Here is a 16,618-nt window from a genome sequence, read left to right on the forward strand (position 1 = left end):
TTGTGCTGTGTTTTTGTCTTCGGCTGTTTGTTTGTTGATATTATTAATTAATATATTTTTACCCTTAGGTCCCAAAGGCAGCAAAGGCTTCTCTGGCATTCCAGGCCAACCTGGGTTACATGGGTCTAAAGGACAGCCAGGGTCTCCAGGAATAATAGGCTTGCAAGGGGAACCTGGTAAGAGGGAAGTTGCTGGAGGTCATTTTATTGTCTGATCAATGTGTACAGTACTTTATCAGAAGAGTTGTCTAACCTTCTTGGCCACTTCTGCCTCACACATCCATAATGCTCCATCGAGTGTTCCATTGTGCTCCTTGCAAATGCAGACAAGTGATTGCAGCTTGGGAGAAAACAAAGGAAATATTCAGGATGTTTATCACCTGCCTGTAACACTGTATCACTGCTGTGAGAAAAGAGAACAGTCAGCAGTTTGTTTCTCCAGAGACCATTGTCGCGTACTTGGTTCCAGTTTAGGTTAGCCACTAATTTAGTGAAACATTTATTTTAAGTCCCGTGATACTCTGATAAAGGCACACTGTACACAGTGCTTGGACTCATTTTAGCCATAGGAATTTCTGATGGTTGTGTCAAGACCAAGAAGCAAAGGTGATGAGGGGTTAGGGGTTTTGTCCTTTTGCTTAACCTACCATCTAGAAAAACCAAGCTTGGAATGCTTTATATAGCTGCAGCTACACACTTCTACAGTATTCTTTTATTGGAAAAAAAGCCAAAAAACCTAAACCTTTCAACAGCTTCATCTTTCTATCACCAATTATTGTTTCTAATTCAGTACTAAATTATTTTGAACTTTTCAAGCAACTTTTTCTTTATTGGAAATTTTTAAATGTATATTTAATTTGAGATGCTATTGGAAGCAGTATTCTGTACTTCTGTTGAGTGGCTTTTATGGATCTTCTCTTCAAGGCTTCCCTGGACCTCGAGGAGAGCAAGGCTCACAAGGACTTCCAGGACTGGATGGAACAGATGGTTTGCCTGGGAAAATGGGTGCTCCAGGCTTAGCTGGAATAAAAGGAGCTCTTGGAGTTGTATTTGGTGCTGAGAGTGGAACTGTGGGAGAGCGTGGCCGACCTGGACTTCCAGGTGATAAAGGGCTTACAGGTGATATTGGATTTCCAGGACCAAAAGGTAAGCACTGATATTGCTTGTATCTGGGAATATCAAACTGTTTCTTTTTTCAAAGACCCTTCCTCTTTCCAATCACTTTAAGATAATGCAACTCCTCTGAGCTGCTCACAGATGGTGATTTGGCTGGTTTTCCATTAGAATCTAATGCATCTCAAAGGCTTTTATTAAAACTCACTTTTTAATTAAAAGCGTGAATTTTGCTTTATTTGTTCTGTAACCTCCCATCTCTCTGTTTCCAGGGCTGGATGGAAGACCAGGCCTCCTGGGTGTTAAAGGTGAACAGGGTCAGCCAGGATATTCCGGTGTCCCTGGACTGCGGGGCCCTCCTGGCCCTGGAGGTCCTTTTGGCATTAAGGGAAAACCAGGACCCTTGGGGTCAGCTGGCCTTGCAGGAGCACCAGGTATGTGGTGTTTTCAGATGAAGACAAGGAGCTGAGCTGAGCTCTGGGGTGTTGAAGTGTGGGAGAAGTTTTGCATTGCTTGGAGTGAGCTCCTACCTCTGGTTAGGGATAACCATAGTGCAGAATTTGAGCCTGTTGACTCTGACTGCTGGGCAGTTCCTGCTGGGAAATGTTACTCCAGTACTGTAGGAAGTATAGAAGAAATATAGAAGAAAGCATCTTAAATGTCATGAAGTTTTTAACATCTTTGCTCTTACGTGTTGGCTGTATCATTGACTAATCTTCATTTCCCATTTTCATGACAATTAACTTCTGTTATGTAGGGTTACTTGAAATGTGATGTAGATTGAAAAATTGACGTTCTCAGGACAAGCACTTGTCTTCTCTGTCTTTCTCTTTGCTGGGGCAGAAGAGAGCTTTATTTTCCTTCACTTCAGAGGAAAAAATCCCCACCACTGGAGTATAGTAGTATCTGTAAAGCTGCACTGACTGAAGTGTGTCATAGCAGTATATGAAAGATTTGAGAACTAAGCAAAGAGAGACCTGGGAATTGGTAGATGATGCTCTGGGACATAAAAGTGCTCTTCTGACATGTAGAATGACAGTGCTGAAGCACAGTGGCAGCAAATGAATGAGAGCAGTATCACTTGACATGAAAATTACAGAGTTTTTAATTTTTAAAAATTTTAATATTAGCATTCCTTCTGCCTCTCTATTGTTTCACATTTGTGGTCTGTATGCTATATTTGACTTTTCTTCAACTGTTTTTAAAAACCTCCCATTGCTAGGATGATAAGCTCCAAATAACTAAGTTTTTTTTTGCAGCTGTTGTCTCCCTGAATCATTAATTTCTTTTGTAGCCTTGTTCTTTCTGTTTACATATTTTGTCTGTTTTTTCCTTCACCATGTTTCTATTCCATTTATCATCAACTCTCCATTTCTGATGTCACACTGTTTGGTTATGGGTTCTTCACATAGGCTGTCAAGGTGAGAAAATGCAGTGTAGCATAAAAGCTCATGGACTAACAACCCAGCTTTTAATGCTACAAGAATTGCATTGACCATAGGTGATACCCCTTATCATTGCTAATCAAAGCAGAAGGCAAAGAACCATTGTAATGAGAATGCTCAGACAGTAGCAAAGTCTCAAGCCTATAAGGAAATTATTAATATGCAGAGATTTTAAGTGTGTGTTTTCTTTGTCTTCTTAAATTAGGCAGCTCTTTCATCTGCTTAAAAATTGCTGGGTTGTAGCACAAAGCTCTGAGTGTAACAGAGCTCAAATATTGACTGCTACTGCAGCAAATGTAATTTTTCAGAAGCAACCTAAGTTTTCCTTCTCTTTATTCCTTTGGATCTGAGCATTCTGTTTTCAATGGTTCGAGCCTTTGTTTAAAATTGTAAACCATTACAAAGCTTCAGCTAGAAACATTTAGAGGCAAAATAGTGCATATAGTATTGGTTTTGTGAGAGCACAATTAGCTTGCTCCTGTAGTGAGCAATTGGATCTTGAGAAGTACAGCTCAACTACCAAGGTGAAAAAAGAACTTGTGAACTTGTCTAGCTGATTGATATCTGGTTCACCCAGACAATGGGGTAGGGAGCAGAAGCTGGCATTAATGATGCTCCCCATTCTGTCTTGGCTGCCCTGATGATGGAGGTAAGACTGTGCATTGCAGGTCAGTTTCTGGTGGTCAAAATAAGGGGTTTCACTCTTGCCAGTTGTGTAGTGATGTAGGCAGTAACCCTCCTTGTAGGTATTTCATTATTAGATGACTAATGCTTTTGCAGTTCTAAGCTTTATGCCTCTAGTAGGCTGCATGTGCCATAAGGTCCATTTGTTATTAAAAACAATGCTGTGTTTAAAGAGCTTGGGAAGCTGCCACAAGCTGTCCTGGTTCTGTGCAATGTCCCGGACTGAGTTCTTTCTTGTATTGATTCAGGACCTCCTGGAGTCAAAGGTGTGGCTGGGGATGTAGGACCACAAGGCCCTGCTGGCATGAAAGGCTTCCCAGGTCTTGATGGTGCTCCAGGATCTCCTGGGGAAAGAGGATTCGTAGGGCCACCTGGGCCCTTTGGTCAAGATGGACGTCCAGGTTTCTCTGGGCCAAAAGGTAGGTGGTTCAGTCCTGAGATTGCTGTGACCACAAAAAAAATAACCTTGCTGGTGCTGATTTTAGGCCCAACTTGCTGGAATGGAATGAATCCCCAGCTAGTGTTGGGATGCATTTGTTTTGCTGCTGAGTTACAAATTATGGATTTAATTATCAATAATGTTCCTAAGAAAATCCATCTTAAAGGTCTTAGGTCCGTGTGGACAAAGGATTGTGTAATTCAAAATAGACAAGAAAATTGAAGAAATGAACAGTGAATGAAATTTATAGAAAGAAGGGAGAGAATCAAGCACAAATCAAATGGGAAGGAAAAATTTACAAACTGTCATCTTTAAGCACCAATACAATTGTTGGTTACCTGGAGAATAACACAAAGCAATAGAGCTGTGGAACTGCATGTTGTTCTCTTGCAAACTGATTGTGTTTGATCTCCACTGGAAACAGGACCAGGCTCTCAAAGGTGACCTGAGAAGTGCTGGTTGAAACTATTGTGAGTGGAGACAGTGACAGTGGTGTGCCATGTGCTTGTTTAAGTACCCAGATTTGGGTGATTGCCCAGACCCAGGCAGCCTCTCCCTGCCCCAGGGTGGGTGTACAGAGACTGATATTCCCTTTTTAATTCTTAACATTTCTATGCAGGTGAGAAAGGCTCTTCTGGCCTGCTTGGTTTCCCTGGCATGCCAGGACTGCCTGGTGTCCCTGGAGTGAATGGCTTTAAAGGAGCTCCTGGCACAGCTGGAGGAAAAGGAAGTCCAGGAGCTGTGGGACTTCAAGGTCAAAAAGGTGAGAAACAGCTGAATGGCTTTTGCTGGCTGTTCAGCAGAGGGACTTAGGAGGCAATTCTGAGATGTCTGGGTCTGGTATTTTTCTTCTAAATATTGTAATCTTCTATTTTCCAATACTTTGGCCTGGTTACCAAAGACTACTAATGAAATTGCATCAGGAGACATGGAAGTTCTGTTTTTCTCTGCTAGATTATTTTGCAAGAAGATTTCCTGACTTTTTATTTCTTCAGGTGACAGAGGTGATATAGGTCCACCAGGTCTTCCTGTTCTTGGGACTTCAGAACAGGCACTGCAAATCAAAGGAGACAAAGGAGATCCTGGATTAGCTGGACTGGGAGGATTCCCAGGACCTAGAGGTATTTCACAACATTGCAGTTAGTTGCCAGTATCAGTTGTTCAGTATCTGGGCTTGTTATCAGTGGAGCATGGTCTGTCCTTTTGGCAGTGCCCACAGTGTTACTGTTTTCAGTTCTGCCATTCCCATTCTAGTAAGACTTGCATATGGCAGCTCTGGATTTTGAGAAAACAGTTTTCCTTTGGAGTTCTGTTCTGTAGATCTAATCCCATCCCTTCTTCCTCTTTAGGGGAGTTTAGGGTAACAGGTCAACTGACACAAATGAGCTGGATGTCTGTATTATTGAATGAAATTCCACTCTTCTGTATTACCCAGGTGATAAAGGAATGCCAGGAAGCCGTGGACAGCCTGGTCTCCCTGGTCCAGTTGGGTCACCAAGCAAAGAGAGAGGTCTTCATGGTGACCCAGGCTTCCCTGGCCCACCTGGACAACCTGGCCTGCCAGGACAGAAGGGTGCACATGGTATCATGGGATTTCCAGGAATGCCAGGAGAGAGGGTAAATACCTTGTAAAGTACCATTTCCTTCTTCTCTGGGTGCTCTTTGCAAAACCCTGTGTTCTAATTGGTACTTCTGTAGCACGGCAGCAGAACCTGGCAGGATTTTTCCTTACAAAACTTCCAGATTGTTTTTGTTTGGCTCATACCATTAAATGGCATTTTACACAGTATTTTTTCCTACACCTTTGTGTTCTGTTACTCCACATGACCCAAGCTTGGAACATCAAGAATAAAAAGCACAGTTTAATTGTGGTTGGGTTGGTTTCTTTCAGGGTTCAGATGGCACCGCAGGAACACTTGGATTCCCAGGACCTATTGGCCTTCCTGGTCCAAAGGGTAAAAACCCTTTCACAGTCTATATGGTATTTCATTATGCACAGTCCTAATGTTAATGACACAAAGGAATCAGCAGTGTTCTGGAAGTGTCCATTGCTCTCCAGTGACTGGTTCCAAGTACATATCCCCTTGTAGGAGCCTTCATTCAGACAAGACCCATACCAAGCATAAATACTTTATGATCCTCTGAAAGTTTGGCCACAGCACTGTGTGAAGCCTGTTGGGCAGTGCAAGAAGCTCCCTTTTCTCTCATCTCCTCATGTCAAAAGTGCAGGATGTTGTGCAATTACCTGGAAGTGTCTGTCTTGTGCATTTGCATGAGTGGGTCTGCATCCGTTGGTGGTTATAAGACTCAGGTGCATCATTTGCTATGGTCTTTGTTTGCACCATGAATTTGAAATATAGCAAGATTTATTTTCTTAAACAAGCCCTGGAAACTGATGTCCACAGTCAATGACAGAAGGGCCTTTCCTTCCTTTTCCAGGTGAACAGGGAGAATCTGTTGGTGTTCCTGGCATTGCTGGACCAAAAGGAGAGAGGGGAGAGACAGGGTTTCCAGGTAAAGTAGGCCTTGGTTGCTCACTTCAAGAATACAAAATTCTAGAGACTAAACAGGTTGGCATTGCCAAATTTGGGTATTTTTGTAATCCTGAAAGTGAGATTTGAGGAGTCTGCAATCCAGGTGTGGCACAAATCTGGATGATAATGAACACCTGAGACCAGCCCAGTTCTAATGCTGGGTTCCCTTCACTTCTCGAGGAGTGAACTTGCACTGGCATTGGCACCCTGGGAGTCCAGCCCAGGTGATGGCTGAGCAAACACAAGTGCTGCAACCTCAGCATACCATGTTTCTCACCCTCTTCATGCCTTGCTCCAGTTTGACTTGTATGTTTATATCTTTGTAGGAGAGAGAGGGAGAGAAGGACTCAAGGGTGAACCAGGCTATCCAGGAAGCACTGGGGTGAATGGACCCAAAGGCAGCCCAGGAGATCTTGGCCAAGAAGGACCAGCAGGTACTGGAGTGAGCACCCAAGTTCTGCAGCTCCTGTTGTGACTATGACAACCTCACCTTGATGCTTCCTTAGCCCAGTTCAGCCTATCTCAGCTGAAGCTTAAACAAAAAGTTTGGCAAGAAAATGAGAATTTTCTTGGACAGTAGTGTAAGGTGTCACCTTGTCCTGCTGGTCAAATATGGTGAATCCTGCAACACTGAAACCCAAAGGAATCCCATTAACAAATAGGGAAGATCTCAGTTAGATACAAGCAGTAGCAGCTTCTTCACAGCTCTTTCATTGCAATGTTTTTGTCTGTTCCCTCTCTAGAGCCAAACCTACCCAGACGAAGGGCTACAAGTGTCTTTGGGTTGTGGGTAATCAGCAGGTAGATTCCCAAATGGTTATCAAGATCAAAGGTTGGAGAACAGTGAAAGTTGTTATTGAAATGTTTTATTTGAAAAAACAATTTAATTAGTTATTTGTGTGTGAACAGTTCATGTGTTACTTAGTGGATGGTGAAGAATGTTACTGCTATGATTAAAAAAAATCAAAGATAGTTTAATAAATGCGATGCTAATGGTGGCATGAGGAGAGATTTGGATCTGATTTTGCTGTATTTAAATAGTAGTTTATTCACCTATCTTTATGAGTCAAGTGCAGGAACAGAGGCTGTAAGATGGAGCTGTGAGCTGTTTCAGCCTGGACACGATGTGTAGTACAGGAATATTTTTCTGCTTGCTTTTAGGAATCCCTGGAAATGCTGGGCTGAGAGGAGCCCCAGGCCCACCAGGACCTCCAGGACAGCCAGGATCTGTTGGATTCCCTGGAGCTCGTGGAACAGTGGGACCTAAAGGTAGATGTGCAATCTGCAGATGGAAGGAGGATTTGGGTCAGAAAAGCAGAGTTTTGGCCAAGTGTCTCGGGCAGGCAGCGTGTGATGGGCCAGCTGTGTGTGGGAAAGGGCTTCCTCTTGGCAACCTTGTGCAGGCACCAGCTGCTAGGAATGAGCAGAGGAAGGGCTGGAAAGGGAGGGGCTTTCACTTGGTTTGAGTCTCTAATGGGTGTTCATGGAGGGTAAAACTGGAGAGAGCAGTGGGAAGAGTTTCTGTGAAGGGCACTCGTGTGAAGGAAGATTTACAGCTTTATGTACTGTGCTCACTTTTGTGTTCCCAATGTCTCCTCAGGCTTTCATGGATTTCCAGGTTTAAATGGTCTGAATGGCTTGCCAGGCACAAAAGGCTCTCCTGGAACACCAGGTAAGGGAAATGTGTAGTGGAAGTGTGATAGCTAGGGAGATGTGTAACTTCTCCTCCATGAGAGCAACGTTTCCCACAAAATTCCCCTATTTCATCAGTTCTGGCTTTAATTATGACCTAAAGAAAAACCTCAGCATATTGAATGTGCATTAACTAACTCTCCTTCAATGCCAGTAAGAACAGGATGCAGCCTGTGGAGTTAAAAAGGCTTTTCTGGTGATGGTTCTCCTTGAATTCCTGAAGGATTGTGTCACTTCTGGAAAACTAATAGAATGAAATCATAAAACTCTTTCTAACGGATGTTTGATTTGAGCAGGGCAGCACCAAATGCTTGCTTTGAATTGGACTTAGCAATGAAATGTTTCTGTACTGCTTTTCAGAGCCCTCCATTTTATGGAGCTCAGGGAAGGCATCAATAAAATCAGAAACTGATTTCTTTGATTTGTTTCCAGATTCTGCTTTTAGGGAGCTTTTGCCGGACTTTCTCATATTTGAATCATATGAAATGGAATGCAGTTCTGTGTTGCAAATAGGGTTTTACTAAAGGAAAGAAGTGAAGAAAGATCTTACCAAAAAGACTTGTTTAGTTACAGTCATGTTGTAAAGTAGCAGCTAAATTTTGTGGCGGCTGTTTTATGCATGAAAATGGATGGACTTCATGTGTGCAACTCAAACAATACCTGTTTTTTCTTTGTTTAAAACATTATCAGAAGGCAATGATTTGCAGCATATAGATCCTCCACAATTTTCCTGAGAGAGTTGCTTTTAGCGTATCCTTTTTCTAGAGTGGCATTCTGAACATCTCCCTGCAGCTTTTCAGGGAGCCTCTGTCCTGCACCACTTGTGCCTGTGTGCATTCTGCTGCAGTCTGTGCACACTGAACTCCCTCCCTGAGCTGCAGCATGAAGCCCACAAGGTTATTTAAAGACCAGAACCTTGAGTCTGGTGTGTCCTAGTGAGAGACAAGCATACAGCCTGGCAGCAGATCCTGTCACAGGACTGCTGTGTTCCCATTCTTGTGCAAGAGCTTGTGGGGAGACCAGAACAGTCATGTGCTCTTCTCTCAGCATCTCACAGATTGTTTAAATTCACTCTGCACAACCAGAGTAACACGTGAGGCACCAAATCACCAATTCCAGCTGCTCTACTGAAAACAGCAGAGACAGTAGTAAATGTCTAGTTTTTAAATCACCACTCATTTTGTGTCATAATTTGACTGCTATTAGGCAGTTTGAATGGGCTCTCTTACCTTTGTTAACCATGTTTAATTAGGTCTGAGTGAAGCTGGACTGAAAGGACCTGCAGGTCTCCCAGGTACTAAGGGTGAAGAAGGCTCTCCAGGCTTGGGAAGAGGAGCTGCAGGATTCCCTGGACCAAAAGGCTCATCAGGAGACATGGGTAAATACTGATGTTCTGAAAGCAGGATGTATTGCAGCTGAGGTTAATGGGCTGCATGGTCAGCAGAACTACCAAAGACAATTCCTGAAGCCACAAAGGTGGTTAGAAGCTTGACAGGCAAATGTGAAATCTGTGATGTTGCTCTGTATTTTGAGAAACAGTTGGTTGCACAGTTCTGAAAGTATCTATATCTCTCCTGAACAGCACTATATGTGTTGTTTCTCCTCCTGTAGTGAGATGTCTCTTTGTTCTCCTCAATGGAAATGCTCCCCAGCCACTGCTTCTGTCAAAGTCTGTGAAGATCCATGAAGACCTTTGGTTGTCCCTCACTTTTGTTTCTTATTCCAGGTCCCCCTGGTCCTATGGGACTACCTGGCCTGCCAGGAACACCTGGAGTTTCTCTTCCATCTGATATACGGGGCAGACCTGGAGATGCTGGTGTTCCAGGCACTGATGGCAGTTCAGGTGTGTGTGGTTTGGAAGCTTTGTCAGGGTGGCACTGGTACAATTCATTACCTCAGATCCTTGTTGGAGAGGCTGGGACTCCAGCCTTTCCCCACACAGAAAGAAATGCTGGGGATAGCCCCAGAATTCACTTTGCCCCAGAAATAGATTTTGCTAATGAACTCTGTTGTCTCTAGGTTTTCCAGGTCCTCCAGGACCACGAGGGCCCCCTGGCCCAGCTTCTGACCAAGGGGACACAGGCACTCCAGGTTTCCCTGGTGTTCTTGGCTTGAGAGGCATTAAGGGTGATGTGGGACCCACTGGTCCAATTGGACTCCCTGGAGCATCTGGATTCAAAGGTAACCTTGCCTTGAAAGGACCTGGGAGTGCTTTGGCAGCTGTCATGTGACAGTAGGAATGGCTGTTGGGTGGTTAGTGTGGCCTCCTCCTTCAGGTGTAACAGCTGAATTTTGTGTCTCAATCTTCCCTTTTGGCTCCTGCAGCTTTTACCTACTGGCTCCAAAAGCAGCAAAGTGGGGCCAGCTCTATGTGTTCTCAATGTGTCCCTAATTATCTTTTTCCTCTTATCTTTGTTTTTTTCCTGAGTAGATGGTGTCCACCTGCAATGTTGCTGTGCTTGTTGACCTGCTTGAGCTCTCTAGGCTAGGTCTGGAATTGCTGTTTCATCCCACCTGTCCTGTATGCTCAGAGGCATTAGTGTGGTGGATTTAGGTCTCAACAAGAGGCTAAGAGGATTGTAGGAGTTCAGAGATGTTGTTCTGGGCTAAGGCAGGGAGCATGTTGATCTCTCTTTGGTCTGTAGAAAGGAGGCCCAAGAGCAGCTGCACACAGGAACTCAAGGAGCAAGGTTTGAGAGACACCACACAACTCAAAAGACAGGGCAGGATGGAGAACCTGGAGAACCACTGCCAGATGAACAACTGTGCTGTCTTTGTAGGCTGGCAGATCCCATCCCTCTGTGCTGTGCACAGAGATGGATTTAATAGTAAAGATGTGTCCTCTCCAAAGCCTGTCCCTGGGCTACCCAAGGAAGGGGAAGGGTATTTTCAATAAAGCACAGTTAGGTAGCAGTGGAAATTCTTGTCTTGAGGCTCTCTAGCCATTGTGGATGTGAAATTTGGCACAGACTGGTTGTGGTTCTCTCCATCTTGTAGCCCCAGTGCTGTTGCTGCCATCAGTGGGAGGCCACAGCTGTGGGTCAGAATTAGTGCTTAGGCCCAGTCTTAGTTGTGTGTCTTTGCAGGTGCAAGAGGTGAGCCTGGCCTAATGGGGATGCCAGGTAAAGATGGACCTCCAGGGGATCCTGGTTATGCTGGCCTGAAAGGTGAAATGGGCCCTCGAGGTGAGTGCTGGAGGATTTAAAAAGCTGTTATTTATTGCACCTGGTTTGGGCTGGGGATGATTTCAGAGCTCCCTTAATGGGCTTATTTGGGAGATTCTTGATTTTTTTTAGACTGAAACAAGTAAGAAAGAGCTTGACATACTTTTTACAAGACACTCAGTGCTGATGTACAAAGGTGGTTCTAATTTCACATTTTTCTTCTTTGTGTCAGGATTAGCGTCAAATCTGTATGGTTTTTGTGGGGTACTTACACATCCTTTGCCCATGTGCAGGTCTCCCTGGCAGACCAGGGGCTCCAGGAATAACCCCACAGCCAGAAGAAGTCACAGCCCCTGCAGGATTACCTGGTCTGCCAGGCATTGATGGTGTTCCTGGCCTTGATGGAGATCCTGGATTACATGGCCCAGCTGGAAAAACAGGTAAAAAGTACACTCAGATCACCCAAATGCTGTTCTTCTGGAAGAAAAACACTACTTTATCAAATACATTAGGAATGTTTACAGGTTTTTTTAATTAAGGAAAGAATTCCATCAAATAATATGTATAAACATAATGCTGTATTTTTAACCATGTGTGATACCCAGCTGCACCTCTCAATCCTTTTACAGACAACCAGATCAGGTGGAGCCTCCTTTGGAGGTGGCTGTTTATAACCACAGCTGGTGAAGAGTGAGCTCTTGGCATGGCTGCTGACATCTTACTTCCCTTCTGGAATAAGATTGCAGGAGTCAAAGCCAATAGTATGAGGAAATAATGATACTAATAATTGTATTTTATTTCAGGCCCAAAAGGTTTGCCAGGAAGATCTGGTTTGAAAGGACGTGATGGCTTACCTGGAACCCCTGGCATAGCTGGGGATCCAGGACTTTCAGGTACCCCAGGACCACAGGGATTTGAAGGTAATTTTATGATTTGGGGAGCACAGATAAAAAAGAAGCAAACAGTGGAATTGTGTTTGCTTACAGCCAATTAGCTTAGGAAAACCAGGAGATTTCTGTGGTATTGTGTTTTATATCTGCAATGAAGGAAATGTCATCTTCAGTGAGGAAAGTTCTGTCACATGTCCTTGTTGATATCATAGTGCTTTCTGTAGGTGCATTTCTAAACACCTTTTGGTTTTAATGTTTATTGGATGTGGGAATGATCTTGAAGATCTAGAGGAGTGCTAAAGTATTCACAGTAACCGTAGCTCTGAGGCTTGGACAGGGGAGGAAAGGTGTAGTGAGAAAGAAGAGAAATATCATCAAGAAAAGTGCTATAGCAAAAATGAATGAATTAGGATTTGGTTGGTGCTTTGAGGTCCTCAGAACTACTGTACTGTGAGATGTACCTAACACACTGGCACCAGAGTTGCTGGGCAAAGAAAGAGAACTAAAAGAGGAAGGGAATGGGTGGGTGGTGCTGTGAAATGGCTGCATTTGGAGCTGTTAAGTCCAGTAATTCATATAACAACCATATAGCTTGTGCTCCTCGTTGTACAGAGTGCCATAAGCAACGCCAGGTGGGGCACAGAGGCAGCTGCTGTCCCGCTGTGCCCTGGCAGTGGTGGTTGTTCCTGTGTCTCCCAGGTGCTGCCGGGAAGCTGGGTCCCCCTGGCCTGCCGGGCATGCCGGGCCGCAGCGTGGGCGTTGGCTACACCCTGGTGAAGCACAGCCAGTCAGAGCAGGTCCCCCCCTGTCCCATTGGCATGAATAAGCTCTGGGATGGATACAGCTTGTTGTATGTGGAGGGGCAGGAGAAGGCCCACAACCAGGATCTCGGTGAGTTGACAGAATTCTCTCAAGAATGAACAACACAAAATTACATTAAAAAGCAATCCTCCATGGCAGTGCAGAGGGCTGTGGTGGGGCTGGTGGCAGGTGGCTTGGCCAGATCTGCACTGGGAGCGGTGTCACTCATGCCATCCTCAGCACTTAATGCTGGTGTGTATGGCCTGGAGTCTTTGGCAGATGCTTGGTGTGACTGCTGCTCTGCTTCTTCCAGGTTTTGCTGGCTCATGTTTGCCTCGCTTCAGCACCATGCCTTTCATTTACTGCAACATCAACGAAGTGTGCTACTACGCCAGCCGAAACGACAAGTCCTACTGGCTCTCCACCACTGCTCCCATCCCCATGATGCCCGTGGACAGCGTCCAGATCCCACAGTACATCAGCAGGTGCTCTGTGTGTGAGGCACCTTCCCAGGCTGTGGCTGTGCACAGCCAGGACATCACCATCCCGCAGTGTCCCCTGGGCTGGCGCAGCCTGTGGATAGGATACTCTTTCCTTATGGTAAGGACACTACTGCTGGTGCAAAGGCAGCTTTAAACACTTCCATCTCTCCTCTCTAATGAGGTCACTGAGACTGTGTTCTGTGAGTTACAGGAACCTGGAACCCTGTCTCTTCTTGCCTCAGTGCATTTCTTCACCAGCTGAGTTGCTGTAGCTCTGAGTTTGCTCTGTGTAGCACCTGCCCTGATCAGTTTTGCTGGTAACACTGCTGCCTAAGTTCTGTATCACCACAGATGTTTGTTCTTCAAACCTTTAAATGTGGAAACAGTAATTCAGCTACAGTATTGACTTAATCCTCTTTCTCAGTGGAAAAAATTTTTCAGTGCACTCTCCTAGAAGCTTATTAGTGTAAGATTGTTAGAAAAACATGACGTCAGCATCGTTGTTTACAAATTTTCCCAACTTTCAAGTGAAAAGCTGGTTTTCCATTATTCCAGGCCTGCATATTCAGCCTAAGAATGTTTGCTCTTTGCCTTCTAGCCCTGACTCAAGACAGATACACATAGCCAGGGTGTAATTTTGGTTGCCTGTTTACCTCCTTTGAGCTCACTGAATTGCCATCTTTATTTCAGCACACTGCAGCGGGGGCAGAAGGTGGAGGCCAGTCCCTGGTCTCACCTGGCTCCTGCCTGGAGGATTTCCGAGCTACTCCTTTCATCGAGTGCAACGGTGCTCGGGGCACGTGCCACTACTTTGCCAACAAGTACAGCTTCTGGCTGACCACGGTGGAGCAGGAGCAGCAGTTTGTCAGTGCTCCCCCCTCAGAGACGCTCAAGGCGGGGCAGCTTCGGACTCGCGTCAGCCGCTGCCAGGTGTGCATGAAGAACTTGTAGTAACAGAGGTGCAGTTACGGGAACAGGCTTTGTTACCCCACGTTAGACATCACTGACTGGAGAAGGGTAAATTCACAAACCTCTTTTGTGTGTGTTTGATGGGTGAATCAAGACAGCCAGAACTCTACAGAAATCAAGTTTCAAGTCCAGGAATTTGTGCGCAGAGGAGGGAAAGACCAGTGTTCTGAAGCCATTTTTTAAATGAAACATGGTGCTATGTTTTTTACTTCAATGTTTTTTTCCCCTCCTTTATGGCTACCTCAGAAAGTCTCAGTGAGTTCCTTACTCAGACTGAAGAGCAGCTGACACCTCGTACCACTCCTCTGTCCGAGGCACATCCAGTCATCGCCCAGAGAGACTTTGCTTAATTAGTGCCTTTGCAAACAGTATTTGGTCTAGTGTAAGCAAGTGGAGACTCATTCTCCTGTGAAACACAGAACCAGCTAAAATGTATCAGGATATGCTGGGTGACTTGGAAACACTATGCACTAATGGTTAATAATGGATTTTCTTAGAAAAATTGAAAAATGAATTACTTGCTTTGCTTATTACACAGATGGAACATTCTTCCTCCAGTGACAGGTAACCAGTTCTAATTCAGCCTGCTATCCACAGCCTACCTTAATGCAATTTTTCATGTGAAGATAAATCCAAAACACCTCTACCATTTTCCGTTGCTTTCTATTGAAATATATTCCAGGTCTGTTGGCTTCAAGGTCTGTGCTTATCTCCTTGCAGCCATTGATATACAGCCATACTTTATTAGCCAACATTTTATTACTCTGAACATAAATTTCCTTTCTGAGGCAGCTTTGGCACACTTATTTTCAAGCTTATTATTCAAGCTGTGTGTGTTTGAAATGTAGAGCCTTCACTAGATGGCATGCAAGCTTATGCAGATACAGGAGTAAGCAGCAATGGGATGTACATTTTTTACTCCTGCAGTCACCATGTGTTGTACACTCCTTCCTCTGGGCTTTATTGCTGTAAGTTAAAGAAAATTGTATCTCTACTGTATGCACTGTTAACTTTCCTTCAGGGCAAAATTAAAGAGAAGTGCCACTAATTGGATTTTCCTTGTATATTTTAGGGGAAAGCCATGACAAAGGTATGGTTATACCTATAATGAATTCATTCAGTAGGACTAAAGTTATTACCTTTAACCTCTCTGGAGTGAAGGGTGTGAAATCCTTGTCTATTGACATTCCAGGACATTTCAAAGGAGTGCCTTGCAAATACACTCTCACCTTGGCTTAGAAATCTTGAGGATAAAATTATTCAGAAAATTATTATTAATGCACAACTGAGACATTATTTTAAGCAGATAATAATCAGTGAAGATGAAAGTATTACTTGCATAACACATTATTATCCTCACAGATGGAGGTCAGAGCTCTCCAAGTCCAGGAGTTAAACCACACTAGAGATGAACAGGGAAGTTGAGGAACAATGTAGTCTTTCATCTCACTTATTCCTAATTGTGAAAGATCAGCAACTGCTTTGGATGTATTTTGCAAGTATCTTTAAGGCATTTTAACACTCCTGAGCAGCAGTCCTTTCCTGCAGGATATTCAATCTAGTTCCTAGCTGGCCTGGCACAGACAGAGCATGTGGGATTTACATCCTGGATTATGCCCATACATCTTTAAAGCACTTGTGTGCACAGAGCAAAGCTCAAGACTTCTGAAAAATCACACAGATAACTGACAAAGTACAAGGAAATTTTCATCCACTGGCTTCCCATGGTGCTACAAGAGTCTGGTTGGTCAGGTCTTTTATCTGCAGGGACTTGGCTTTATTTTTCAACATGATACATGCTAACACAATTAATTTGTTCCCCAGGACCAGAGCTTTATGCATTTTAAGCAGTACTGCCTTTAGAGAGCTGCTTCTCTCAAAGTAACCAGCTCCACTGCTGTCCCTGTCCAAGCTTCCATCCATTTCCACCAGCCACTCCCTGGCAGGTGCAGGGAGCAGGAATTCCAATCACCAGCTGTTCTGCCATCAGCCCCATTTTCATCCAGCTGTTTACCCCCACCCAGAATCCTTCAAGAGCTCTGCAAGGTTCAGGCTCCTCTCTGAGGGGCTAAGGGTGGCTTGGGGAATGAGCACCTGGTACTCCACTGAGGATCTTTTAATTATTTTTTAGCAGGTACTGCTCAAGACTGAGCATTTCAGAACAAGGGCTCATTTTAATTTCTTGTCTCTGGGGAGGAGAGGGCTGCAACTGATGTCATAAGCATAGTAACTTCATGTATTAATGAAAAATAAATACTTTGTTTAAAAAAAAAAAAAAAAAAAACACAAAACCTGTGCAGCTACTCCATGGAGAGGGGAAGAAAATGATATTTTTCCTATATGTATTTCCAAACCACAGCTAATAAACATTGAAGGCAAACAAGATGACTGTGCCCATGTCATGAC

The 16,618-nt window shown here is 44.3% G+C and overlaps 1 protein-coding gene across 1 annotated transcript in view; it reads left to right on the forward strand.

The window, feature by feature from the left end:
• The window catches only part of COL4A6 (collagen type IV alpha 6 chain), a 108,463-nt gene extending 91,868 nt beyond the window's left edge, over window positions 1-16,595 (forward strand). The window contains exons 25-45 of the mRNA XM_054516352.1: window positions 69-176; window positions 924-1,145; window positions 1,385-1,546; window positions 3,490-3,660; window positions 4,300-4,443; window positions 4,676-4,801; window positions 5,116-5,297; window positions 5,572-5,635; window positions 6,120-6,194; window positions 6,541-6,648; window positions 7,376-7,483; window positions 7,815-7,886; window positions 9,159-9,284; window positions 9,633-9,749; window positions 9,926-10,087; window positions 10,993-11,091; window positions 11,364-11,510; window positions 11,874-11,990; window positions 12,660-12,851; window positions 13,075-13,361; window positions 13,934-16,595. Of these exons, the coding sequence (XP_054372327.1) occupies window positions 69-176; window positions 924-1,145; window positions 1,385-1,546; window positions 3,490-3,660; window positions 4,300-4,443; window positions 4,676-4,801; window positions 5,116-5,297; window positions 5,572-5,635; window positions 6,120-6,194; window positions 6,541-6,648; window positions 7,376-7,483; window positions 7,815-7,886; window positions 9,159-9,284; window positions 9,633-9,749; window positions 9,926-10,087; window positions 10,993-11,091; window positions 11,364-11,510; window positions 11,874-11,990; window positions 12,660-12,851; window positions 13,075-13,361; window positions 13,934-14,194 (3,050 nt within the window). The 3' untranslated portion in view covers window positions 14,195-16,595. The remainder of the gene's footprint in view (window positions 1-68; window positions 177-923; window positions 1,146-1,384; window positions 1,547-3,489; window positions 3,661-4,299; window positions 4,444-4,675; window positions 4,802-5,115; window positions 5,298-5,571; window positions 5,636-6,119; window positions 6,195-6,540; window positions 6,649-7,375; window positions 7,484-7,814; window positions 7,887-9,158; window positions 9,285-9,632; window positions 9,750-9,925; window positions 10,088-10,992; window positions 11,092-11,363; window positions 11,511-11,873; window positions 11,991-12,659; window positions 12,852-13,074; window positions 13,362-13,933) is intronic.
• Window positions 16,596-16,618: the final 23 nt, after the last annotated feature.

This window comes from Molothrus ater, chromosome 14, assembly GCF_012460135.2.
Source record: "Molothrus ater isolate BHLD 08-10-18 breed brown headed cowbird chromosome 14, BPBGC_Mater_1.1, whole genome shotgun sequence".
Lineage (NCBI taxonomy): Eukaryota > Metazoa > Chordata > Aves > Passeriformes > Icteridae > Molothrus > Molothrus ater.